Genomic DNA, 27,158 nt, shown 5'->3' on the forward strand with positions numbered 1-27,158 from the left:
ATCTCCACCCGGCACAGCCAGAAGAGGACTGGCCACCCCTCATGGCCTGGTTCCTCTCTAGGTTTCTTCCTAGGTTCTGGCCTTTCTAGGGAGTTTTTCCTAGCCACCGTGCTTCTACACCTGCATTGCTTGCTGTTTGCGGTTTTAGGCTGGGTTTCTGTACAGCACTTGGAGACATCGGCTGATGTAAGAAGGGCTATATAAATACATTTGATTTGATTTCCAACAAGTCAGTTCGACAAATTATCTGCCCTGCTAGAGCTGCCCCGGTCAACTGTAAGTGCTGTTAATGTGAAGTGGAAACTTCTAGGAGCAACAATGGCTCAGCCAAGAAGTGGTAGGCCACACAAGATCACAGAACAGGACTGTGTAAAATTCATCTGTCCTCGGTTACAACACTCACTACCGAGTTCCAAACTTCCTCTGGAAGCAACTTCAGCACAAGAACTGTTCACCTGGAGTTTCATGAAATGGGTTTCCAGGGCCGAGCAGCCGCACACAAGCCTAAAATCACCATGTGCAATGCTGGAGGGGTGTAAAGCTCACCGCCATTGGACTCTGGAGAATGAATCACGTTCTCTGGAGTGATGAATCATGTTTCACCATCTAGCAGTTTCTGGGTTTGGCAGATGCCATGAGAGCGCTATCTGCCCCTATGCATAGTGCCAACTGTAAAGTTTGGTGGAGGAGGAATAATGCTCTAGGCCCCTTAGTTCCAGTGAAGGGAAATCTTAACACTTTAACTTAAGGTTCGAAAAGGCCCTTTCCTGTTTCAGCATGACAATGTCCCCTTGCACAAAGCCTGGTCCATATTTGACCTTCCTGGTCCCGTCCCTCATGTCAGCGAGTCAACACAGGAAGGAGCAATGGATGGATTTTTTATTTTTTTATTTAACCGTTATTTAACTAGTTCATTTCCAAAGCTGCAATGATGAGACAAACAGCATGGATGAATGATCATTAGTCAACGTGATATAAATAGCACTCCCACAGCAATTCTCCATAAATCTGCAGTATGATATACTAACAACAACAAAACTATCGAAATGTCTATCAAGATCATTGTGATTGTATAGTGGATTTAACAATTTCCAATAATTCCTAATTTACTATAATAAAAATAAACAGTTTCCATGTGTAATCTCATATTCACAACATCAGAATAAACCGTCATCCATTTTAGTATTAAAGATACATAAAATGAACCTGAAAAATTACTCAATGTCGCCCTCTTGTGGCGAATAAATATAATACACCTGGAATGTATAACAAATACTTTATACATTTGTCATAAATGACTTGCAATGATGGGACACACACAGTATGGATGAATGTTCATTAGTCGACAGGATATAAGGATATAAATAAATAGAAGATGCTTTTTCCAGTTAGCTACCAACTTCAAAGAGGGAACTTTAGCATAAAACCCACATGGAAAACTGAGATTCGGCAAATAACATATAAAGCGTGACGCCAAACCAACAACAGTAGTTACTAATAACATAAATTGCAAATGTCCGATGTAAAAAGTGTATTTTATGATGTCATGTCAACTTTATATGTTTCTATCCCGGGAACATTTCATTTTCACCTCACCCACAGTAATTCTCCATAAATCTCCTGTGGATTACCCAGAATCCCATACATTTATCACTAAGTGTATTTATTAGACAATGTAAACACACTAATCTAACAGGAGGTGGCATAATACCCATTTTATGCAGGAATTTAACAACTTCATTACACCTTCATAAATACAGAAATGCTTTGTCGAGATCGATGTGGAAGAACTTGACTGGCCTGCACAGAGCCCTGACCTCAACCCCATCGAACACCTTTGGGATGAATTGGAACGCCGACTGCAAGCCAGGCCTAATCGCCCAACATCAGTGCCCAACGTCACTAATGCTCTTGAGGCTGAATGGAAGCAAGTCCCCATAGCAATGTTCCAACATCTAGTGGAAAGCCTTCCCAGAAGAGTGGAGGCTGTTTGTTCTCTGTCTGTGGTCTATCTTGTTTTAGGGTGCGTTCGTAAATTCACTCTGGAGTGGCAGAGAGCGCTCAGAGTGAGCACAGGGCATTCGTAAATTCAGACCACTGTCAGATTGTCCATTCATAAATTCATAGCGTTTCGCTCTTGGAGGCTCTGGCAGAGGAGTAGGGTTGATCTGAGCGTCTGCGAGGTGTTCTATCCAATTTCAAAATTGCAGTGTCCAACTCCATATTAATGCCCATGATTTTGGTCACGTGGTGTTTAATTCCAGCATCCTCAAAATGGCTTGACATTATTAACCAGGTTTCCAGCCAACCTTTTTTATGCAAGAAAAGTAGCCTACATTTCTGATGAAAAAAATAATAAAAATCCCATCACATCATAGGAAAGCAGTTTATTAGGCTACAAATTAAATAACCAATGATGAATTTAACAGAATGGTGAAAGTGCACAGAGATGAGGTTGAGGTTTCAATAAATATCAAGGGTCTTATTCTAGTGACATGATTATCGATCCTTAGCCGCCATTAGACAAATACAAATGAATCTTGCACTTTTGTCCTGTTAGGGTTGAACTGGCTATTTGTTTGCATAACCTATATAATATACCGGGGAAGCTATGCTACAATATTAAGTATATAAACTACGGATAAATCAACTGCTGAAGACAAGAACTACACCCGGCGACAGGAAGTGTGTCACGAGGCTGGGACCAGCCTGCACGCCAACGATAGGATGAGGAAGTTTAAACCACGCTCATCCTCCCTCTGATAGGCCAGCAATGAGCGGGAACTATCTCTGTCAGAGTATATAAGGGAGAACAAAGGATGTGTCGTTCTCTTCTCTGTCTGCCCTGCGTGGTGTCACAGTGAGACCGTATATACGAACATCATATTTACCATAATTAAAGGACAAAGAAAACAGGAGTTACTCTTTGCTAACTATTTTGTTCTAATACCAGATTCCAATTGACGCGACCCGACAGTCCGTAATAATCTCATCATGTACCAGGCTATACATGTACAGGGCCGGATTTTATGGACGGGGCCTAGGGGGTCCTGGTCCGCCCTACCGTACCTCCTTGCCCATCCAAATAATGTATTAATTTCTCATTTATTTTGACCGAGAAAGACTCAATCTCATATAAAGCATCCGAGAGAGAGAACCAGCGTCCCTCTTGTCTCCGTGTAGGCCATATATCTGATACTGTATGTGATACTTTCTCTGACCAGACAACATCAGATACATGTGCTACGTAAGACAGAGAGACTCTGGTTCGCTCGCTAGTTTCAGCAGAGAGGAAGAGGCGAAGCGTGGACCGACACGGTGAAAAAAACGCTTCTCATTCATTTCTAATGGAAGAGCGGTGAGAAAACGTTCAGCCACAGATAGAACTATCAGACAGATATTCCACAGATAGAACTATCAGACAGATATTCCACAGATAGAACTATCAGACAGATATTCCACAGATAGAACTATCAGACAGATATTTCACAGATAGAACTATCAGACAGATATTTCACAGATAGAACTATCAGACAGATATTCCACAGATAGAACTATCAGACAGATATTCCACAGATAGAACTATCAGACAGATATTCCACAGATAGAACTATCAGACAGATATTTCACAGATAGAACTATCAGACAGATATTTCACAGATAGAACTATCAGACAGATATTTCACAGATAGAACTATCAGACAGATATTCCACAGATAGAACTATCAGACAGATATTCCACAGATAGAACTATCAGACAGATATTTCACAGATAGAACTATCAGACAGATATTCCACAGATAGAACTATCAGACAGATATTTCACAGATAGAACTATCAGACAGATATTCCACAGATAGAACTATCAGACAGATATTTCACAGATAGAACTATCAGACAGATATTTCACAGATAGTTCTATCAGACAGATATGTCACAGATAGAACTATCAGACAGATATTTCACAGATAGAACTATCAGACAGATATTTCACCGAATTGTATAAATGTGAAGCATCCGCTTGGCGTTTCCACTAACCATCATGATGGCAGTGAGAGTGAAGCCCAGAGTCCGGCAGTGGGACAAGATAGGAGATCGATTTTGCACATTTTCTCATCGATTAAACATTTGATCTCAATACAGTTTTCTGTTCCCAAAACTAGAATTTGATATGAACAGAATGAACTACATTTTGTAGACTTTAACCTTTGCTAAAGTTGTAAAAAAAAAATTGCGTTGTTTAGAAGGAGTGCAAAGGTGAAATGAGTTATTGTACACAGAATAGGCGTTCCCTACCGGAAATATGCAGATATCTACTAGAACGGGGCCAATAGGATCTCGCTAGCTTGTGTTTGGCTCTGCCCACTATGACTCGTTTGTTCTCATTTGTTGTTGGAAACGACAGGGTGTGGTCTATCTTGTCTCTGGTAGCTCTCTCCTCAAGCCACCAGAGTACAGAATACAGAGTGTAATGTTAGACCTGAACACAGACCAGCCTGGTCACTAGAGGGCAGTGTACTCCTAGCTCTCTCCTCAAGCCACCAGAGTACAGAGTACAGAGTGTAATGTTAGACCTGAACACAGACCAGCCGTCCACTAGAGGGCAGTGTACTCCTAGCTCTCTCCTCAAGCCACCAGAGTACAGAGTGTAATGTTAGACCTGAACACAGACCAGCCGTCCACTAGAGGGCAGTGTACTCCTAGCTCTCTCCTCAAGCCACCAGAGTAGAGTACAGAGTGTAATGTTAGACCTGAACACAGACCAGCCTGGTCACTAGAGGGCAGTGTACTCCTAGCTCTCTCCTCAAGCCACCAGAGTAGAGTACAGAGTGTAATGTTAGACCTGAACACAGACCAGCCGTCCACTAGAGGGCAGTGTACTCCTAGCTCTCTCCTCAAGCCACCAGAGTAGAGTACAGAGTGTAATGTTAGACCTGAACACAGACCAGCCTGGTCACTAGAGGGCAGTGTACTCCTAGCTCTCTCCTCAAGCTGCACTTTAATCTACAACCGAGCAAGCAGATAAACACGGAAGTAACGCAGTTGCTTCCAACAAAATAAAATATATTTTTTTGTTGGGTTAATTTGACCGTTAAAACATCTATTTAATGCCATGATTTTGTCCGTAAATACACCATTTAAAAAAAAAAACTGAGGTCGTTTATTGAGCGTTAAAGTTGACAGGACAATGTATAATAAAGCGTGTGGATATCGGTCTCTATCGCAACGAGACTCGGTCGCTGCCAAACCTGGTCTGTTCGTGGCGACAGAAAGCTTTGTTCAGTCTCCATTTCACCATCACACAGGACAAGGACTTTCCTTTGACTACATCCCCAATGTTAGAGACAACGACTACAGTGGTAAGTATTGGCTAAAATAATGCAGCGTCGGACTATGTGATACCGTGTGACTCAGTTGGTAGAGCATGTTGTTTTGCAACGCCAGGGTTGTGGGTTCGATTCCCGCGGGGGACCAGTACGGAGAAAAACATTTATGAAATTGTATGCATTCACTACTGTAAGTCGCTCTGGATAAGAGCGTCCTCTAAAATGACAAAAACATGTAAATGTATTGGCTAACTTAATGCTTGATACATACAACGTTTGTATGCATGGACAGTATTGTAGTGATCCACGTTTTATCTATATTTATGATTAGCTAGACTGATGCACTGTTTTACTCTCATTTATTTGATGAGCTCCTCTTCTCTCTTCTCCAGACTCCACTCAGGGATGGCTGTCCTGGATCTGCAATGTGATCGTCTGCTTCATGGTGTATATCTGCACCTTCATCACCTTCCCCATATCAGGCTGGTTCGTACTGAAGGTAACACACTAACCTTCCCCATATCAGGCTGGTTAGTACTGAAGATAACACACTAACCTTCCCCCATATCAGGCTGGTTCGTACTGAAGGTAACACACTAACCTTCCCCCATATCAGGCTGGTTCGTACTGAAGGTAACACACTATCCTTCCCCCATATCAGGCTGGTTCGTACTGAAGGTAACACTAACCTTCATAACCTTCCCCATATCAGGCTGGTTCGTACTGAAGGTAGCACACTAACCTTCCCCCATATCAGGCTGGTTCGTACTGAAGGTAACACACTAACCTTCCCCCATATCAGGCTGGTTCGTACTGAAGGTAACACACTAACCTTCCCCCATATCAGGCTGGTTCGTACTGAAGGTAACACACTAACCTTCCCCCATATCAGGCTGGTTCGTACTGAAGGTAACACACTAACCTTCCCCCATATCAGGCTGGTTCGTACTGAAGGTAACACACTAACCTTCCCCCATATCAGGCTGGTTCGTACTGAAGGTAACACACTAACCTTCCCCCATATCAGGCTGGTTCGTACTGAAGGTAACACACTAACCTTCCCCCATATCAGGCTGGTTCGTACTGAAGGTAACACACTAACCTTCCCCCATATCAGGCTGGTTCGTACTGAAGGTAACACACTAACCTTCCCCCATATCAGGCTGGTTCGTACTGAAGGTAACACACTAACCTTCCCCCATATCAGGCTGGTTCGTACTGAAGGTAACACACTAACCTTCCCCATATCAGGCTGGTTCGTACTGAAGGTAACACACTAACCTTCCCCCATATCAGGCTGGTTCGTACTGAAGGTAACTATCTCTGTTGCGGTATTAACAGTGATATCTGTCCTACAGGTGGTCCCTAACTACCAGCGCGTCGTAGTGTTCCGTCTGGGCAGAGTACGTCCTCCTAAAGGTCCAGGAGTTGTGTTGGTTCTGCCTCTTATTGACCAGTGGCAGAGAGTTGACCTACGAACCCGCGCCTTCAACATCCCTCCATGCCAGGTACACGCGCGCACACACACACACACACACACACACACACACACACACACACACACACACACACACACACACACACACACACGCTTGAGTAATCTAGCTCAAAGATGAGTGATGTGCAGGGTACAAATCAAACTGCTGTTTGGAATTCTGACTGTCTGCTAAATGACTCAAATGTAAATTGTAGTGCTCTAAGTAACCTCTACTCCACATGAACACTGCCCACAGGTCACTGCCACAGGTCAGGTCACTGCCACAGGTCAGGTCACTGCCACAGGTCAGGTCACTGCGACAGGTCACTGCCACAGGTCACTGCCACAGGTCACTGCCAGGGATGGTGGTGTGGGGTCTGTAGGGTCAGATATCCAGTTATATAACCCTCTCTATAACACATTTATAACCCTCTATAACAGTTGTAACCCTCTCTATAACACATTTATAACCCTCTCTATTAGAGGTCGACCGATTAATCGGAATGGCCGATTAATTAGGGCCGATTTCAAGTTTTCATAACAATCGGTAATCGGTATTTTTGGCCACCGATTTATTTTTTTATTTTTTTACACCTTTATTTAACTAGGCAAGACAGATTAAGAACACATTCTTATTTACAGTGACGGCCTAGAAACGGGGGTTAACTGCCTTGTTCAGGGGCAATTCGTTTTTGCAACCTTTGGTTACCAGTCCAACGCTCTAACCACCTGCCTTACATTGCACTCCACAAGGATTAACAGGCTGACTACCTGTAATGCGAGGGCAGCAAGAAGCAAAGGTAAGTTGCTAGCTAGCATTAGACTTATAAAAAACTATCAATCTTAACATAATCACTAGTTGGTGATTGGTTGATGATTGGTTGATAATATCATCAACACATGGTTGATGATATTACTAGTTTATCTAACGTGTCCTGCGTTGCATATAATCGATGCGGTGCCTGTTAATTTCTCATTGAATCACAGCCTACTTCGACAAACGGGTGTTGATTTAACAAGCGCATTTGCGAAAAAAGTACTGTCGTTGCACCAATGTACCCAACCATAAACATCAATGCCTAACAGGAATATTTAGACTTAGTCACCCGTTAGATAAAATACGGAACGCTTCCGTATGTCACTGAAAGGAAAAACGTTTTGTTTTCGAGATGATAGTTTCCGGATTTGACCATATTAATGACCCAAGGCTCGTATTTCTGTGTGTTTATTATATTATAATTAAGTTTATGATTTGATAGAGCAGTCTGACTGAGCGGTGGTAGGCAGCAGCAGGCTCGTAAGCATTCATTCAAACAGCCCTTCGCTGTGCTTCAAGCATTGCGCTGTTTATGACTTCAACCTGGGTGGGTATAATTTGGGGAACGTTCCAACAGGAATCTATTCCAAAAACTTCGTAAATAACAAGGTTTCCAAAAAACAACGCATACAAAGTTGTATAGCGGCAGAATAAGATACCGGGTAGGGAGTGATCTATTTCATTGCGTTTTTCACTCATCACATTTATTCCGAAAAATGTCGTGGTGAGTTGATGCCTATTCGGCAGCTAGTTAGCTAGGTTTGTATGCGTTGCTACTTTGTATGCGTTGTTGGTTGGCAACCTTTTACTTTACGTTTTTTGGAACAGATTCCTGTTGGAACGTTCCACAAATTATACCCACCCCTTCAAGCCTGTCAACTCCCAAGATGAGGCTGGTGTAACCGATGTGAAATGGCTAGCTAGTTAGCCGGGTGCACGCTAATAGCGTTTCAAACGTCACTCGCTCTGAGACTTGGAGTAGTTGTTCCCCTTGCTCTACATGGGTAACGCTGCTTCGAGGGTGGCTGTTGTCGATGTGTTCCTGGTTCGAGCCCAGGTAGGAGTGAGGAGAGGGACGGAAGCTATACTGTTACACTGGCAATACTAAAGTGCCTATAAGAACATCCAATAGTCAAAGGTATATGAAATACAAATCGTATAGAGAGAAGTAGTCCTATAATTCCTATAATAACTACAACCTAAAACTTCTTACCTGGGAATATTGAAGACTCATGTTAAAAGGAACCACCAGCTTTCATATGTTCTCATGTTCTGAGCAAGGAACTTAAACGTTAGCTTTCTTACATGGCACATATTGCACTTTTACTTTCTTCTCCAACACCTTGTTTTGCATTATTTAAACCAAATTGAACATGTTTCATTATTTATTTGAAGCTAAATTGATTTTATTGATGTATTATATTAAGTTAAAATAAGTGTTCATTCAGTATTGTTGTCATTGTTACAAAAAACAAAAAAATAATCGGCCGATTAATCGATAGAGGCCTTTTTTGGGCCGCCAATTATCGGTATCGGCGTTGACAAATCATAATCGGTCGACCTCTACTCTCTATAACAGTTATAACCCTCTCTATAACACAGTTATAACCCTCTCTATAACACAGTTATAACCCTCTCTATAACACAGTTATAACCCTCTCTATAACACAGTTATAACCCTCTCTATAACACAGTTATAACCCTCTCTATAACACAGTTATAACCCTCTCTATAACACAGTTATAACCCTCTCTGTAACACAGTTATAACCCTCTCTATAACACAGTTATAACCCTGTATAATTTAGTTATAACCCTGTATAATTCAGTTATAACCCTCTAAGTTCTAACCCTCTCTATAACAGTTATAACCCTCTCTATAACAGGTTACTACCAGGGACGGAGGTGTGGTGTCTGTAGGAGCAGATATTCAGTTATAACCCTCTCTATAACAGTTATAACCCTCTCTATAACAGGTTACTACCAGGGACGGAGGTGTGGTGTCTGTAGGAGCAGATATTCAGTTATATAACCCTCTCTCTATAACAGTTATAACCCTCTCTATAACAGTTATAACCCTCTCTATAACAGTTATAACCCTCTCTGTAACAGTTATAACCCTCTCTATAACAGGTTACTATCAGGGACGGAGGTGTGGTGTCTGTAGGAGCAGATATTCAGTTATAACCCTCTCTATAACAGGTATAACCCTCTCTATAACAGGTATAACCCTCTCTATAACAGTTATAACCCTCTCTATAACAGTTATAACCCTCTCTCTGCTTCGGTCTAACAGGTTACTACCAGGGACGGAGGTGTGGTGTCTGTAGGAGCAGATATTCAGTTCCGTATCTGGAGCCCGGTGATGTCAGTGGTCTCGGTTCAGGATCTTAACGCCTCAACACGCCTCACTGCCCACAACGCCATGACAACCAGCCTGGGCAGGAAGAGCGTCAGGGAGATTCAGACTGAGAGAATCAAACTGGGAGAATACCTCGGGGTGAGGCAGCAGCACTACACACATATATACATATATACACTGCTCAAAAAAATAAAGGGAACACTTAAACAACACAATGTAACTCCAAGTCAATCACACTTCTGTGAAATCAAACTGTCCACTTAGGAAGCAACACTGATTGACAATAAATTTCACATGCTGTTGTGCAAATGGAATAGACAACAGGTGGAAATTATAGGCAATTAGCAAGACACCCCCAATAAAGGAGTGGTTCTGCAGGTGGGGACCACAGACCACTTCTCAGTTCCTATGCTTCCTGGCTGATGTTTTGGTCACTTTTCAATGCTGGCGGTGCTTTCACTCTAGTGGTAGCATGAGACGGAGTCTACAACCCACACAAGTGGCTCAGGTAGTGCAGCTCATCCAGGATGGCACATCAATGCGAGCTGTGGCAAGAAGGTTTGCTGTGTCTGTCAGCGTAGTGTCCAGAGCATGGAGGCGCTACCAGGAGACAGGCCAGTACATCAGGAGACGTGGAGGAGGCCGTAGGAGGGCAACAACCCAGCAGCAGGACCGCTACCTCCGCCTTTGTGCAAGGAGGAGCAGGAGAAGCACTGCCAGAGCCCTGCAAAATGACCTCCAGCAGGCCACAAATGTGCATGTGTCTGCTCAAACGGTCAGAAACAGACTCCATGAGGGTGGTATGAGGGCCCGACGTCCACAGGGGGGGGTTGTGCTTACAGCCCAACACCGTGCAGGACGTTTGGCATTTGCCAGAGAACACCAAGATTGGCAAATTCGCCACTGGCGCCCTGTGCTCTTCACAGATGAAAGCAGGTTCACACTGAGCACGTGACAGACGTGACAGAGTCTGGAGACGCCGTGGAGAACGTTCTGCTGCCTGCAACATCCTCCAGCATGACTGGTTTGGCGGTGGGTCAGTCATGGTGTGGGGTGGCATTTCTTTGGGGGGCCGCACAGCCCTCCATGTGCTCGCCAGAGGTAGCCTGACTGCCATTAGGTACCGAGATGAGATCCTCGGACCCCTTGTGAGACCATATGCTGGTGCGGTTGGCCCTGGGTTCCTCCTAATGCAAGACAATGCTAGACCTCATGTGGCTGGAGTGTGTCAGCATTTCCTGCAAGAGGAAGGCATTGATGCTATGGACTGGCCTGCCCGTTCCCCAGACCTGAATCCAATTGAGCACATCTGGGACATCATGTCTCGCTCCATCCACCAACGCCACGTTGCACCACAGACTGTCCAGGAGTTGGCGGATGCTTTAGTCCAGGTCTGGGAGGAGATCCCTCAGGAGACCATCCGCCACCTCATCAGGAGCATGCCCAGGCGTTGTATGGAAGTCATACAGGCACATGGAGGCCACACACACTACTGAGCCTCATTTTGACTTGTTTTAAGGACATTACATCAAAGTTGGATCAGCCTGTAGTGTGGTTTTCCACTTTAATTTTGAGTGTGACTCCAAATCCAGACCTCCATGGGTTGATAAATTGGATTTCCATTGATTATTTTTGTGTGATTTTGTTGTCAGCACATTCAACTATGTAAAGAAAAAAGTATTTAATAAGATTGTTTCTTTCATTCAGATCTAGGATGTGTTGTTTAAGTGTTCCCTTTATTTTTTTGAGCAGTGTATATATATATATATATATACTGAACAAAAACCGTCAACGCAACATGCAACCATTTCAAATATTTTACTGAGTTTACAGTTCATGTAAAGAAATCAGGTCAATTGAAATAAATTCATTAGGCTCTAATCTATGGATTTCACATGACTGGGAATACAGATATGAATCTGTTGGTCACAGATACCTTTAAAGAAAAAGGTAGGGGCGTGGATCAGAAAACCAGTCAGTATCTGGTGTGACCACCACTTAGTCTCATGCAGCGCGACACATCTCCTTCACATAGAGTTGATCAGGCTGTTGATTGTGGCCTGAGGAATGTTGTCCCCACTCCTCTTCAAATATAACACTTAATATGCACTAGTGCTGGGCGATATGGCGAAAATATAATTTCACTGTATGTTTTTCAAATTTATGACAGTTTTATGATTTTGAATAATACAAATCCCATTTTCATACATTTTTTGTCCGTACTGGTCCCCCGTGGGAATCAAACCCACAACCCTGCCGTTGCAAACACCATGCTCTACCAACTGAGCCACACGAGACCAAAGGTTAAATAAAATACAGATTGTAAATGTGCTTTATGAGTAGTGCGCGAACCTAGGGTGGCACTGCACAACATTCTACGTGATTACAATGGGTCTTTCTCCATTCTGATTGGTTTATAGCAGGGATGGGCAACTTTGATGGTGGTGGGGGGCCACAAAAAAAAAAAAAACACAGAACTCATTATGCGGGGCTGCAGTGGCTCGTGGGTCTGCATACCCACATCCACCCATACTACAAGTTTAAATATCTGGTTGCTAGACTAACGTAGCATTTACCCATCCCTGTTTTATACGGTTCAATTAAACTTCAACCCAAAAAAATATTTCAGCATTTTCATCCATTTCTGTATTTCCTGCACTCAATTTGAGATCATTTCTACACTGCCACGTAGGGCTGCAAGATATGGGCAAACAAATCTAGGTTTTATTTTTAACCTAATATTGCAAATGCGATTTTAGATCAAAACTCTTAGAATCATGGAAATGTAATGATTTATTCTAATTCTATAGTTAGAATGTAATAGTGGCCACTTTTGAATACAGTGTTTGACATGACAACGAATTAAAATGCCAGGGAGGAGTTATTGTTACAGGGTAGGAACCAAAGTGTTGGTCAGCGTTTTCTAGGGGACCCTATAATCTTTGGCTACATTAAATGTTTCTACTTCACGTAGCCATAGAAATGGTATGAGGTTAGTATCAAGGCATCTCTCTCCATTGAAAACAGACGATTGACCTTAACAACCCTCATCAAATATATATATTTTTTAAAGGATTATAATATTGAGATGTATCCACCAATCCAAAGAAAGGATAGGCGGCAGCTAGACAGCCCTCTGTGCCACTTTGTGGACAATGATTCCCATTGTCAGGGCGGAGAGACGTGCATCTTGTCCATAATCTTTGATGTAGCAACATTTTAACAAACCAAATATTGAAATACCGTTATAGAAGGTAAAGTGAAAACCCAAACTGGTATGTAGTAAAATACGGTATACTTCCCAGCCGGTAAACTCCCAGCCGGTAAACTCCCAGCCGGTAAACCTCCCCCAGCCGGTAAACCTCCCCCAGCCGGTAGACCTCCCAGCCGGTAGACCTCCCAGCCGGTAAACCTCCCCCAACCGGTAAACCTCCCCCAGCCGGTAGACCTCCCCCAGCCGGTATGCCTCCCAGCCGGTATGCCTCCCAGCCGGTAAACCTCCCAGCCGGTAAACCTCCCAGCCGGAGCCGGTAAACCTCCCAGCCGGTAAACCTCCCAGCCGGTAAACCTCCCCCAGCCGGTAAACCTCCCCCAGCCGGTAAGCCTCCCCCAGCCGGTAGACCTCCCAGCCGGTAGACCTCCCCCAGCCGGTATGCCTCCCAGCCGGTATGCCTCCCAGCCGGTAAATCTCCCAGCCGGTAAACCTCCCAGCCGGAGCCGGTAAACCTCCCAGCCGGTAAATCTCCCAGCCGGTAAACCTCCCAGTTATCATCTAATCTGTTCGGGTCACTGTATCTTGTTAAATTAGTCTCTGTAACATCTCTTGCATCGTTGAAGTGGATGTTCCCTCTCTCCATCTTCCCTCACTTCCTCTCTCCATCTTCCCTGGTCTTCCCTTGGTCTCGTCATGACTCAGTTGGTAGAGCATGGTGTTTTGCAACGCCAGGGTTGTGGGTTCGATTCCCACTGGGGACCAGTACGGAGAAAAAAATGTATGAAATGTATGCATTCACTACTGTAAGTCGCTCTGGATAAGAGCGTCCTCTAAAATGTAAAACATTTTTAAATGTTCCTTCACTTCCTCTCTCCATCTTTCCTCACTATGGTTTCTAAACAACCTTTTCTCAGATGGACATCAATGAGATGACCAAGCCCTGGGGTCTGGAGGTAGACAGAGTAGAGCTGACCGTAGGTGCTGTCCTGAAGCCCCCAGAGGACTGTCCATCTGGGCCCGGCTCGGTCATCCTACCCCCCTCTATTCCTGGTCTCGAGGGACTGGCCGGACCCATACAACAACTGGCTATGCATTTCCTGGGCAATATGGCTGGCGGTAACAATGGAGCTCCCCTGGTTAGGACAGGTACAGTAACAATGGAGCTCCCCTGGTTAGGACAGGTACAGTAACAATGGACCTCCCCTGGTTAGGACAGGCACAGTCACAATGGACCTCCCCTGGTTAGGACAGGTACAATCACATCGTAACAATAGAGCTCCCCTGGTTAGGACAGGTACAATCACATCGTAACAATGGAGCTCCCCTGGTTAGGACAGGTACAATCACATCGTAACAATGGAGCTCCCCTGGTTAGGACAGGTACACTCACATCATAACAATGGAGCTCCCCTGGTTAGGACAGGTACACTCACATCGTAACAATAGAGCTCCCCTGGTTAGGACGGGTACAATCACATCGTAACAATGGATCTCCCCTGGTTAGGACAGGTACAGTAACAATATATATTCCCAGGTTAGGACAGGTACAGTAACAATGGAGCTCCCCTGGTTAGGACAGGTACAGTAACAATAGAGATTCCCAGGTTAGGACAGGTACAGTAACAATAGAGATTCCCTGGTTAGGACAGGTACAGTAACAATGGAGCTCCCCTGGTTAGGACAGGTACAGTAACAATAGAGCTCCCCTGGTTAGGACAGGTACAGTAACAATATAGATTCCCTGGTTAGGACAGGTACAGTAACAATAGAGATTCCCTGGTTAGGACAGGTACAGTAACAATGGATCTCCCCTGGTTAGGACAGGTACAGTAACAATAGAGCTCCCCTGGTTAGGACAGGTTCAGTAACAATAGAGATTCCCTGGTTAGGACAGGTACAGTAACAATTGATCTCCCCTGGTTAGGACAGGTACAGTAACAATGGATCTCCCCTGGTTAGGACAGGTACAGTAACAATATATATTCCCTGGTTAGGACAGGTAAAGCAACAATGGATCTCCCCTTGTTAGGACAGGTACAGTAACAATGGAGCTCCCCTGGTTAGGACAGGTACAGTAACAATAGAGGTTCCCTGGTTAGGACAGGTACAGTAACAATGGACCTCCCCTGGTTAGGACAGGTACAGTAACAATGGACCTCCCCTGGTTAGGACAGGTACAGTAACAATGGAGCTCCCCTGGTTAGGACAGTTAGGACAGGTAGAGTAACAATGGAGCTCCCCTGGTTAGGACAGGTACAGTAACAATAGAGCTCCCCTGGTTAGGACAGGTACAGTAACAATGGAGCCCGGTATACATAGTACCAGTCAAAAGTTTGGACACACCTCCTCATCCAAGTTTGACATTTTATTTTTACAATACTCTGTATCTCTGTGTCCTCGGAGGACGGCGTCAGCTGATCTGTATCTCTGTCCTCGGAGGACAGCATCAGCTGATCTGTATCTCTGTGTCCTCGGAGGACAGCATCAGCTGATCTGTGTCCCTGGAGGACAGCATCAGCTGATCTGTATCTCTGTGTCCCTCAGAGGACAGCATCAGCTGATCTGTATCTCTGTGTCCCTCAGAGGACAGCATCAGCTAATCTGTATCTTTGTATCCCTCAGAGGACAGCATCAGCTGATCTGTATCTTTGTGTCCCTCAGAGGACAGCATCAGCTGATCTGTATCTTTGTGTCCCTCAGAGGACAGCATCAGCTGATCTGTATCTTTGTGTCCCTCAGAGGACAGCATCAGCTGATCTGTATCTTTGTGTCCCTCAGAGGACAGCATCAGCTGATCTGTATCTTTGTGTCCCTCAGAGGACAGCATCAGCTGATCTGTATCTTTGTGTCCCTCAGAGGACAGCATCAGCTGATCTGTATCTCTGTGTCCTCGGAGGACAGCATCAGCTGATCTGTGTCCCTGGAGGACAGCATCAGCTGATCTGTATCTCTGTGTCCCTCAGAGGACAGCATCAGCTGATCTGTATCTCTGTGTCCCTCAGAGGACAGCATCAGCTTCTCAGACGAGGTGAGCAGTACTTCCCTGGCTATAAGTTGTACCGGAGGCGTGGATGAAGCTGTAACCGGGCCCGTGTCCGTGCTGGGACTGATGGGCGGCCTTTTACTCTCAGAGTCTCTGGTCAGTCAGGTGGGAGCCTGCTTCCTGTTCCTCGTCCAATCACCTGACGGACAACAGACCAGCTATTACGTAGACCTCAGCCAAGGTGAGACAAATACAAACTGTCATTTTATAGAGTCTCTTATAGTGCCGGGTTTCCCCAGACACAAGGCTAGTCCTGGACAAAAAAGCATTCTCCGATGATGGTTTGTTTTAGGTCTGGGGAAACCACGCGTGAAATGTTTTGAAAACGTAGTCTTTGGCCCTCCTTTTTGATTGTAAAGGAAAGTACTTGACCCTCTGTAGTTATGGTAACAGTCTCTTTCCCTCCGCCCTGTGTTTTATAAGACACATTCATCCCTCACGAAAAACAACTTTCAATAGGATTCAACATGCTTTCTAGTTTAGGGCTTAGTCTGTATTTACAAAGTCATTATCCCATCATCTCTGTCAGATATGTTGCTTTCGTATCCAAGCTGCATTTCAGACTAAGGGACTAAGGGACCAACGGACCAACGGACTAACGGACTAAGGGACTAACAGACTAAGGGACCAACAGACTAACAGACTAAGGGACTAACGGACTAACGGACTAAGGGACTAAGGGACTAACGGACTAAGAGACTAACAAACCTAGGGACTAACAGACTAAGGGACCAACGGACTAACAGACTAAGGGACTAACAGACTAAGGGACTAACAGACTAAGGGACTAACGGACTAAGGGACTAACGGACTAAGGGACTAACAGACTAAGGACCAACGGACTAACAGACTAACGGACTAACAGACTAAGGGACTAACAGACTAAGGGACTAACAGACTAAGGGACTAACAGACTAAGGGACTAACGGACTAAGGGACTAACGGACTAAGGACCAACGGACTAACAGACTAACGGACTAACAGACTAAGGGACTAACAGACTAAGGGACTAACAGACTAAGGGACCAACGGACTAAGGGACCAACGGACTAAGGGACCAACGGACTAACGGACTAAGGGACTAACAGACTAAGGACCAATGGACTAACGGACTAAGGGACTAACAGACTAACGGACTAAGGGACTAACGGACTAACAGACTAACAGACTAACGGACTAAAGGACTAACAGACTAACGGACTAACGGACTAAGGGACTAAGGGACTAATGGACTAAGGGACTAATGGACTAACGGACTAAGGGACTAACAGACTAAGGGACTAACAGACTAAGGGACTAACAGACTAAGGGACTAACAGACTAAGGGACTAACGGACTAACAGACTAAGGGACTAACAGACTAAGGGACTAACGGACTAACAGACTAACAGACTAAGGGACTAACAGACTAACGGACTAAGGGACTAATAGACTAATAGACTAACGGACTATCGGACTAAGGGACTAACAGACTAAGGGACTAAGGGACTAACGGACTAACAGACTAACAGACTAAGGGACTAACAGACTAAGTGACTAACAGACTAAGTGACTAACAGACTAAGGGACTAACAGATTAACGGACTAAGGGACTAACAGACTAAGGGACTAACAGACTAAGGGACTAACGGACTAACAGACTAAGGGACTAACAGACTAACGGACTAACTGACTAACAGACTAAGGGACTAACAGACTAACGGACTAACTGACTAAGGGACTAACTGACTAAGGGACTAACAGACTAAGGGACTAACAGACTAAGGGACTAACAGACTAACGGACTAACGGACTAAGGGACTACCAGACTAAGGGACTAACGGACTAAGGGACTAACAGACTAAGGACCAACGGACTAACAGCCTAAGGGACTAACAGACTAAGGGACTAAGGGACCAACGGACCAACGGACTAACGGACTAACGGACTAAGGGACTAACAGACTAAGGGACCAACGGACTAACAGACTAAGGGACTAAGGGACTAACGGACTAAGGGACCAACGGACTAAGAGACCAACGGACTAAGGGACCAACGGACTAAGGGACCAAGGGACCAACGGACCAAGGGACTAAGGGACTAACGGACTAAGGGACCAACGGACTAACGGACTAAGGGACCAACGGACTAACGGACTAAGGGACTAACAGACTAACAGACCTAGGGACTAACAGACTAAGGGACCAACGGACTAACAGACTAAGGGACTAACAGACTAAGGACCAACGGACTAACGGACTAACAGACTAACAGACTAACGGACTAAGGGACTAACAGACTAAGGGACCAAGGGACTAACAGACTAACGGACTAAAGGACTAACAGACTAACGGACTAAAGGACTAACAGACTAACGGACTAATGGACTAAGGGACTAATGGACTAAGGGACTAATGGACTAAGGGACTAATGGACTAACAGACTAAGGGACTAACAGACTAAGGGACTAACAGACTAAGGGACTAACAGACTAACAGACTAAGGGACTAAAAGACTAAGGGACTAACAGACTAACAGACTAAGGGACTAAGGGACTAACAGACTAAGGGACTAACAGACTAAGGGACTAACAGACTAAGGGACTAACAGACTAAGGGACTAACAGACTAAGGGACTAACAGACTAAGGGACTAACGGACTAAGGGACTAACAGACTTAGGGACCAACGGACTAACAGACTAAGGGACTAACAGACTAAGGGACTAAGGGACTAACAGACTAACAGACTAACAGACTATCGGACTAACGGACTAACGGACTAACAGACTAAGGGACTAACAGACTAAGGGACTAACGGACTAAGGGACTAACGGACTAACAGACTAACAGACTAAGGGACTAACAGACTAAGGGACTAACGGACTAACAGACTAAGGGACTAACTGACTAACGGAATATCAGACTAAGGGACCAATGGACTAAGGGACTAACGGACTAAGGGACTAACGGACTAAGGGACTAACAGACTAAGGGACTAACAGACTAACAGACTAAGAGACTAACAGACTAAGGGACTAACAGACTAAGGGACTAACGAACTAACGGACTAACAGTGAGTTCCCCTCTTCTTCTGTGTGTAGGTAGTGGTTCAGCCGGACCAGGGTCCCCTCCAGAGGGCCTGGTACCAGACGTCACCTTCAGTATGACGGACCAGGACCTGCTGGCTATGTTCGAGGGAACCCTACGACCCTTCGCAGCCTACACCACTGGACGACTCAAGGTCCAGGGAGACCTGAAGACTGCCATGAAGCTGGAGGAAGTCATCAAGCTACTCAGGCCTTAACCACTGACTTCAGACCTGCCTTTATACAAATACCAGGTCCTAGAAATACAGGGTTCAGGCCTTAACCACTGGCTTCAGACCTGCCTTTATACAAATACCAGGTCCTAGAAATACAGGGCTCAGGCCTTAACCACTGGCTTCAGACCTGCCTTTATACAAATACCAGGTCCTAGAAATACAGGGCTCAGGCCTTAACCACTGGCTTCAGACCTGCCTTTATACAAATACCAGGTCCTAGAAATACAGGGCTCAGGCCTTAACCACTGGCTTCAGACCTGCCTTTATACAAATACCAGGTCCTAGAAATACATGGGCACTAATAACAGTTCACATAGACCCATCTCTTTCATGTTGTCAAAGGGGAGGAGAGATTTGACTTCATCACTACTTGTTTTTGTAAGAAGTATTGACAAGCTGAAGGTACCGAGCTGACTGTTTAAACTACTGGCACACAGCTCAGACACCCATACATACCCCACAAGACATGCCACCAGAGGTCTGTTTAAACTAGTGGCACACAGCTCAGACACCCATCCATACCCCACAAGACATGCCACCAGAGGTCTGTTTAAACTACTAGCACACAGCTCAGACACCCATACATACCCCACAAGACATGCCACCAGAGGTCTGTTTAAACTAGTGGCACACAGCTCAGACACCCATCCATACCCCACAAGACATGCCACCAGAGGTCTGTTTAAACTACTGGCACACAGCTCAGACACCCATCCATACCCCACAAGACATGCCACCAGAGGTCTGTTTAAACTACTGGCACACAGCTCAGACACCCATCCATACCCCACAAGACATGCCACCAGAGGTCTGTTTAAACTACTGGCACACAGCTCATACACCCATCCATTCCCCACAAGACATGCCACCAGAGGTCTGTTTAAACTACTGGCACACAGCTCAGACACCCATCCATACCCCACAAGACATGTCACCAGAGGTCTGTCTAAACTACTGGCACACAGCTCAGACACCCATACATACCCCACAAGACATGCCACCAGAGGTCTGTTTAAACTACTGGCACACAGCTCATACACCCATCCATACCCCACTAGACATGCCACCAGAGGTCTGTTTAAACTACTGGCACACAGCTCAGACACCCATACATACCCCACAAGACATGCCACCAGAGGTCTGTTTAAACTACTGGCACACAGCTCATACACCCATCCATACCCCACTAGACATGCCACCAGAGGTCTGTTTAAACTACTGGCACACAGCTCAGACACCCATACATACCCCACAAGACATGCCACCAGAGGTCTGTTTAAACTACTGGCACACAGCTCAGACACCCATCCATACCCCACAAGACATGCCACCAGAGGTCTGTTTAAACTACTGGCACACAGCTCAGACACCCATCCATACCCCACAAGACATGCCACCAGAGGTCTGTTTAAACTACTGGCACACAGCTCAGACACCCATCCATACCCCACAAGACATGCCACCAGAGGTCGGTCTAAACTACTGGCACACAGCTCAGACACCCATACATACCCCACAAGACATGCCACCAGAGGTCGGTCTAAACTACTGGCACACAGCTCAGACACCCATCCATACCCCACAAGACATGCCACCAGAGGTCTGTTTAAACTACTGGCACACAGCTCAGACACCCATCCATACCCCACAAGACATGCCACCAGAGGTCTCTTCACAGTCCCCAAGTCCAGAACAGACTATGGGAGGCACACAGTACTACATAGAGCCATGACTACATGGATCTCTATTCCACATCAGGTAACTGATGCAGCAGGAGAATCAGATTTAAAAAACAGATAAAAATACACCTTATGGAACAGCGGGGACTGTGAAGAGACACACACATAGGCACAGACACATGCACACACACACAATAACATACGCACTATACACACACGTACACATGGATTTAGTACTGTAGATATGTGATGGTAGGGGCCTGAGGTAACAAACTTAATGTATTGTGAATTCTGTAATAAATGTATTGTAATGAGTTTAAAATTGTGTAACTGCCTTAATTTTGCTGGACCCCAGGTAGAGTAGCTGCTGCTATGGCAGGAACTAATGGGGATCCATAATAAACCCCAGGAAGACTAGCTGCTGCCTTGGCAGGAACTAATGGGGATCCATAATAAACCCCAGGAAGAGTAGCTGCTGCCTTCTATTATAAATGCTGTCATGGTAACAAGCGTTCTACTATAAAGGCTGTCATGGTCACAAGCGTTCTATTATAAAGGCTGTCGTGGTAACAAGCGTTCTATTTTAAAGGCTGTCATGGTCACAAGCGTTCTATTATAAAGGCTGTCATGGTCACAAGCGTTCTATTATAAAGGCTGTCATGGTAACAGGAGTTCCATTATAAAGGCTGTCACGGTAACAGGAGTTCCATTATAAAGGCTGTCATGGTAACAGGAGTTCCATTATAAAGGCTGTCATGGTAACAGGAGTTCCATTATAAAGGCTGTCATGGTAACAGGAGTTCCATTATAAAGGCTGTCATGGTAACAGGAGTTCCATTATAAAGGCTGTCATGGTAACAGGAGTTCCATTATAAAGGCTGTCATGGTAACAGGAGTTCCATTTTAAAGGCTGTCATGGTAACTGCAATATTAGTGGATTGTTTTTTTCTCAAGACTTGAGTGTCATTTGCAGTAAAGTCCAGGAAACAATAAATAACATTGGATTTTTTCTTTACATGTTTTAGCAGTGAGTTCATATTCACCACTTTTTATTTTACACGCAGCGACTGGTCATGTAGATCAGGTATTCCCACACACTTCTCATTAACCTGTGGTGAGTTATTCACAGTCTTGATGAACAAATAAGGTTTTATATGTAAGATGGTTAAATAAAGACCAAAATAATTGATAATTATTATATTATTATTTGTGCCCTGGTCCTATAAGAGCTCTTTGTCACTTCCCACGAGCCGCGTTGTGACAAAAACTCTCATTCTTATGTTTAGTAAATATATCGTATAGTGTGTGTGTGCGGCAGGCTTACAATGAAGGCAGAAAACAACATTTGAGAGTGCTGATCCTGGTGCTAGAGGGGGTACAGCTGGAGGTTGAATGTTTGTTTGTTTAATTAGTTAAAACCTGCATTTCCCACTAGCATGTTTCATTCAAGGGTTTTTCTTCATTTTTACTATTTTCTACATTGTAGAATAATAGTGAAGACATCAACACTATGAAATAACACATATGGAATCATGTAGTAACCAAAGAAGTGTTAACTAAATAAAAATATATTTTAGATTTTAGATTCTTCAAATAGCCACCCTTTGCCTTGATCACAGATTTGCTCACTCTTGGCATTCTCTCAACCGGCTTCACCTGAAATGCTTTTCCAACAGTCTTGAAGGAGTTCCCACATATGCTGAGCACTGGTTGGCTGCTTTTCCTTCACTCTGCGGTCGGACTCATCCCAAACCATCTCAATTGGGTTGAGGTTGGGGGTTTGTGGAGGCCAGGTCATCTGATGCAGCACTCCATCACTCTCCTTCTTAGTAAAATAGCCCTTACACAGTCTGGAGGTGTGTTGGGTCATTGTCCTGTTGAAAAATATATGAAAGTCCCACTCAGCCCAAACCAGATGGGATGGCGTATCGCTGCAGAATGCTGTGGTAGCCATGCTGGTTAAGTGAGCCTTGAATTCTAAATAAATCACAGACAGTGTCACCAGCAAAGCACCATCACACCTCCTCCTCCATGCTTCACGGTGGGAACCACACATGCAGAGATCATCCATTCACCCACACCGCATCTCACAAAGACACGGCGGTTGGAACCAAAAATCTCAATTTTGGACAGATTTCCACCGGTCTAATGTCCATTGCTTGTGTTTCTTGGCCCAAGCAAGTCTCTTCTTTTTATTGTTGTCCGTTAGTAGTGGTTTCTTTGCAGCAATTCGGCCTGAATTACACAGTCTCCTCTGAACAGTTGATGTTGAGATGTGTCTGTTACTTGAACTCTATGAAGCATTTATTTGGGTTGCAATTTCTGAGTCTGTTAACTCTAATGATTTTATACTCTGCAGCAGAGGTAACTCTGGGTCTTCCATTCCTGTGGAGGTCCTCATGAGAGACAGTTTCATCATAGTGCTTGATGGTTTTTGCGACTGACCTTCATGTCTTAAAGTAATGATGGGACTGTTGTTTCTCTTTGCTTATTTTAACTGTTCTTGGTATTTTACCAAATAGGGCTATCTTCTGTATACCACCTCTACCTTGTCACAACACAACTGATTGGTTCAAACTCATTAAGAAGGAAAGAAATTACCCAAATTAACTTTTAACAAGGCTAACGGTTTTTGCGACTGCGCTTGAAGAAACTTGACATTTCACGGATTGACTGACCTTCGTGTCTTAAAGTGATGATGGACTGTTGTTTCTCTTTGCACATTTGAGCTGTTCTTGCCATAATATGGACTTTTACCAAATAGGGCTTCTTCTGTATAACCCCCCCTACCTTGTCACAACACAACTGATTGGCTCAAACGTATTAAGAAGGAAAGAAATTCCACAACTTAACTTTTAACAAAGCATACCTGTTAATTGAAATGCATTCCAGGTGATTACCTCATGAAGCTGGTTGACAGAATGCCAAGAGTGTGCAAAGCTGTCATCAAGGCAAAGGGTGGCTATTTGAAGAATCTCAAATATAAAATATATTTCGATTTAACATTTTTTTGGTTACTACATGATTCCATATGTGTTATTTCAATTACATTTTATTTCACCTTTATTTAACCAGGTAGACCAGTTGAGAACAAGTCCTTTATTTAACCAGGTAGACCAGTTGAGAACAAGTTCTCATTTACAACTGCGACCTGGCCAAGATAAAGCAAAGCAGTTCGACACAAACAACAACACAGAGTTACACATGGAGTAAAACAAACATACAGTCAGTAACACAATAGAAAATCTGTATACAGTGTGTGCAAATGAAGTAAGGAGGTAAGGCAATAAATAGGCCATAGTGGCAAAGTAATTACAATTTATCATTAACACTGAAGTGATAGATGTGCAGATGAGGATGTGCAAGTAGAGATACCGGGGTGCAAAAGAGCAAGAGGGTAAGTAATAATATGGGGATGAGGTAGTTGGATGGGCTATTTACAGATGGGCTGTGTACAGGTACAGTGATCAGTAAGCTGCTCTGACAGCGGGTGCTTAAAGCTAGTGAGGGAGATATGAGTCTCCAACTTCAGTGATTTTTTTCAGTTCGTTCCAGTCATTGGCAGCAGAGAACTGGGAGGAAAGTCGGCCAAAGGTGGTGTTGGCTTTGGGGATAACCAGTGAGATATACCTTCTGGAGTGCGTGCTACTGGTGGGTGTTGCTATGGTGACAAGTGAGCTGAGATAGTTTTGATGTCTTCACTATTATTCTTGCCAGAAGCATTACAACCCTGCATCCCACTGCTGGCTTGCTTCTGAAGCTAAGCAGGGTTGGTCCTGGTTAGTCCCTGGATGGGAGACCAGATGCTGCTGGAAGTGGTGTTGGAGGGCCAGTAGGAGGCACTCTTTCCTCTGGTCTAAATAAATATCCTAATTACCCAGGGTAGTGATTGGGGACATTGCCCTGTGTAGGGTGCTGTTAAATGGGTGTCCTGACTCTCTGAGGTCATTTAAGATCCCATGGTCCTTATCATAGAGTAGGGGTGTTAACCCCTGGTGTCCTGACTAAATTCCCAATCTGGCCCTCATACCATCATGGCCGCCTAATCATCCCCATCTTACAATTGGCTCATTCATCCCCCTTCTCTCTGTAACTATTCCCCAGGTTGTTGCTGTAAATGAGAATGTGTTCTCAGTGAAAATAACAGTAAAAAATAAATTCTTCAATGTAGAAAATAGTAAAAATAAAAAAAACTTGAATGAGTAGGTGTGTCCAAACTTTTGACTGTTACTGTATGTCACGCCCTGACCTGAGAGAGACGGTTTATTTCTCTATGTTGTTAGGTCAGGGTGTGGGGTGGGCATTCTATGATTTCTATTTCTATGTTTTGGCCAGGTATGGTTTCCAATCAGAGGCAGCTGCTTATCGTTGTCTCTGATTGGGAACCATACTTAGGCAGCCCTTTTCCCTCCTTGAGTTGTGGGATCTTATTTTTGTACTGCTCGTTATAGCCTGCAAGACGTGCTGGTCGTTTGTCATTGTTTATTATTTTGTTGAAGTGTTCTGATTTATAATAAATTCAAGATCAACACGTATCACGCTGCACCTTGGTCTACTCCTTTTGACGATCGTTACACAGAACTTTGGTTTGTGGCGGCCCAGCGTTGTCCCAGCGTTGTCCCAGCGTTGTCCCGGCGTTGTCCCGGCGTTGTCCCGGCGTTGTCCCGGCGTTGTCCCGGCGTTGGCCCGGCGTTGGCCCGGCGTTGTCCCAGCGTTGTCCCAGCGTTGTCCCAGCGTTGGCCCGGCGTTGGCCCAGCGTTGTCCCAGCGTTGTCCCAGCGTTGGCCCAGCGTTGGCCCAGCGTTGGCCCAGCGTTGGCCGGGTTTGGCCGGGGAAGGCCGTTATTGTAAATAAGAATTTGTTCTTAACTGACTTGCCTCGTTAAATAAAGGTTAAATAAAGGTTAAATAATTTAAAAAAAAACATGAGGTGACGGCAGAGGATGAATGGCACGACAACATTACAATTGATAAAATGCAATTGTGTTCATTGTCCGTAGCTTCTGCCTGCCTGCCTGCCTGCCCATACCATAACCCCACCATGGGGCACTCTACACAGCAGCCGGTGACATCATCAGAGTATTACAGAGGAGATGGTGACATCAGAGTATCACAGAGGAGCCGGTGACATCATCAGAGTATCACAGAGGAGATGGTGACATCATGAAGCCTCCACACAGCAGCCGGTGACATCATCAGAGTATTACAGAGGAGATGGTGACATCAGAGTATCACAGAGGAGCCGGTGACATCATCAGAGTATCACAGAGGAGATGGTGACATCATGAAGCCTCCACACAGCAGCCAGTGACATCATCAGAGTATTACAGAGGAGATGGTGACATCATGAAGCCTCCACACAGCAGCCGATGACATCATCAGAGTATCACAGAGGAAAAAGATTTACCTCAAATACTGTTTTAATAGACTAGTAAATATCTGTCACAACTGTCCACGTAAACATCAGACAAAATAAAACATTCAACTGATTTAACAAAAATGAAATATACTTTAATTTTTTTGGAAAATGTTTATTGTCTAATAACTAAAAAAAACAAAATATATTTTCAGGAAAATTAATGACTTTGTCCTGGGGTGTTAGCTGGGTATCAGGTCTGTATGTTGAGTAGGTCAGGTAGAGGAGAGGTCAGACTGTGAAGGAGACAGACACACAGGTAGCAGGGAGGTCAGGGGTTAAAGGTCAGACTGTGAAGGAGACAGACACACAGGTAGCAGGGAGGTTAGAGGTTAGACTCTGAAGGAGACAGACACACAGGTAGCCGGGAGGTCGGGGATCAGAGGTCAGACTCTTCTGAAGGAGACAGACACACAGGTAGTCGGGAGGTCAGGTAGCCGGGAGGTCAGGTAGCCGGGAGGTCAGGGGTTAGACTGTGAAGGAGACAGACACACAGGTAGCCGGGAGGTCAGGGGTTAGAGGTCA

The 27,158-nt window shown here is 44.7% G+C and overlaps 3 protein-coding genes across 5 annotated transcripts in view; 2 read left to right on the forward strand and 1 right to left on the reverse strand.

The window, feature by feature from the left end:
* Positions 1-4,970: 4,970 nt before the first annotated feature.
* On the forward strand, positions 4,971-19,993 carry stoml1 (stomatin (EPB72)-like 1). Of its 2 annotated transcripts, XR_003878043.1 has the most exons (8): positions 4,971-5,360; positions 5,720-5,826; positions 6,686-6,835; positions 9,917-10,120; positions 14,111-14,342; positions 16,199-16,420; positions 19,320-19,753; positions 19,819-19,993. XR_003878043.1 is itself a non-coding variant. In XM_029751967.1 (7 exons), exons 1-7 carry the CDS (start codon positions 5,189-5,191, stop codon positions 19,520-19,522), a joined length of 1,290 nt encoding a protein of 429 aa, XP_029607827.1. In that variant the 5' UTR covers positions 4,971-5,188; the 3' UTR covers positions 19,523-19,993. The 2 variants fall into 2 exon arrangements, 1 of the variants encoding a protein (XP_029607827.1); XM_029751967.1 differs by having other exon boundaries at positions 19,320-19,993.
* LOC115192979 (uncharacterized) lies at positions 15,062-16,184 on the forward strand. Of its 2 annotated transcripts, none has more exons than XM_029751968.1 (2): positions 15,062-15,414; positions 15,485-16,184. In XM_029751968.1, the coding sequence occupies exon 2, from the start codon at positions 15,496-15,498 to the stop codon at positions 16,105-16,107; it is 612 nt and encodes a 203-aa protein (XP_029607828.1). In that variant the 5' UTR covers positions 15,062-15,414; positions 15,485-15,495; the 3' UTR covers positions 16,108-16,184. The 2 variants fall into 2 exon arrangements, with proteins under 2 accessions (XP_029607828.1, XP_029607830.1); XM_029751970.1 differs by having other exon boundaries at positions 15,062-15,282; positions 15,467-16,184.
* Positions 19,994-26,929: 6,936 nt separating the features above from the next.
* ccdc33 (coiled-coil domain containing 33) overlaps positions 26,930-27,158 on the reverse strand; it is a 34,367-nt gene continuing 34,138 nt past the window's right edge. Inside the window, exon 11 of the mRNA XM_029751971.1 lies at positions 26,930-27,158. This exon is cut by the window's right edge and continues 82 nt beyond it. The gene's annotated coding sequence lies outside the window, so the exon portion shown is untranslated.

This window comes from Salmo trutta, chromosome 4 (genome assembly GCF_901001165.1).
Source record: "Salmo trutta chromosome 4, fSalTru1.1, whole genome shotgun sequence".
Lineage (NCBI taxonomy): Eukaryota > Metazoa > Chordata > Actinopteri > Salmoniformes > Salmonidae > Salmo > Salmo trutta.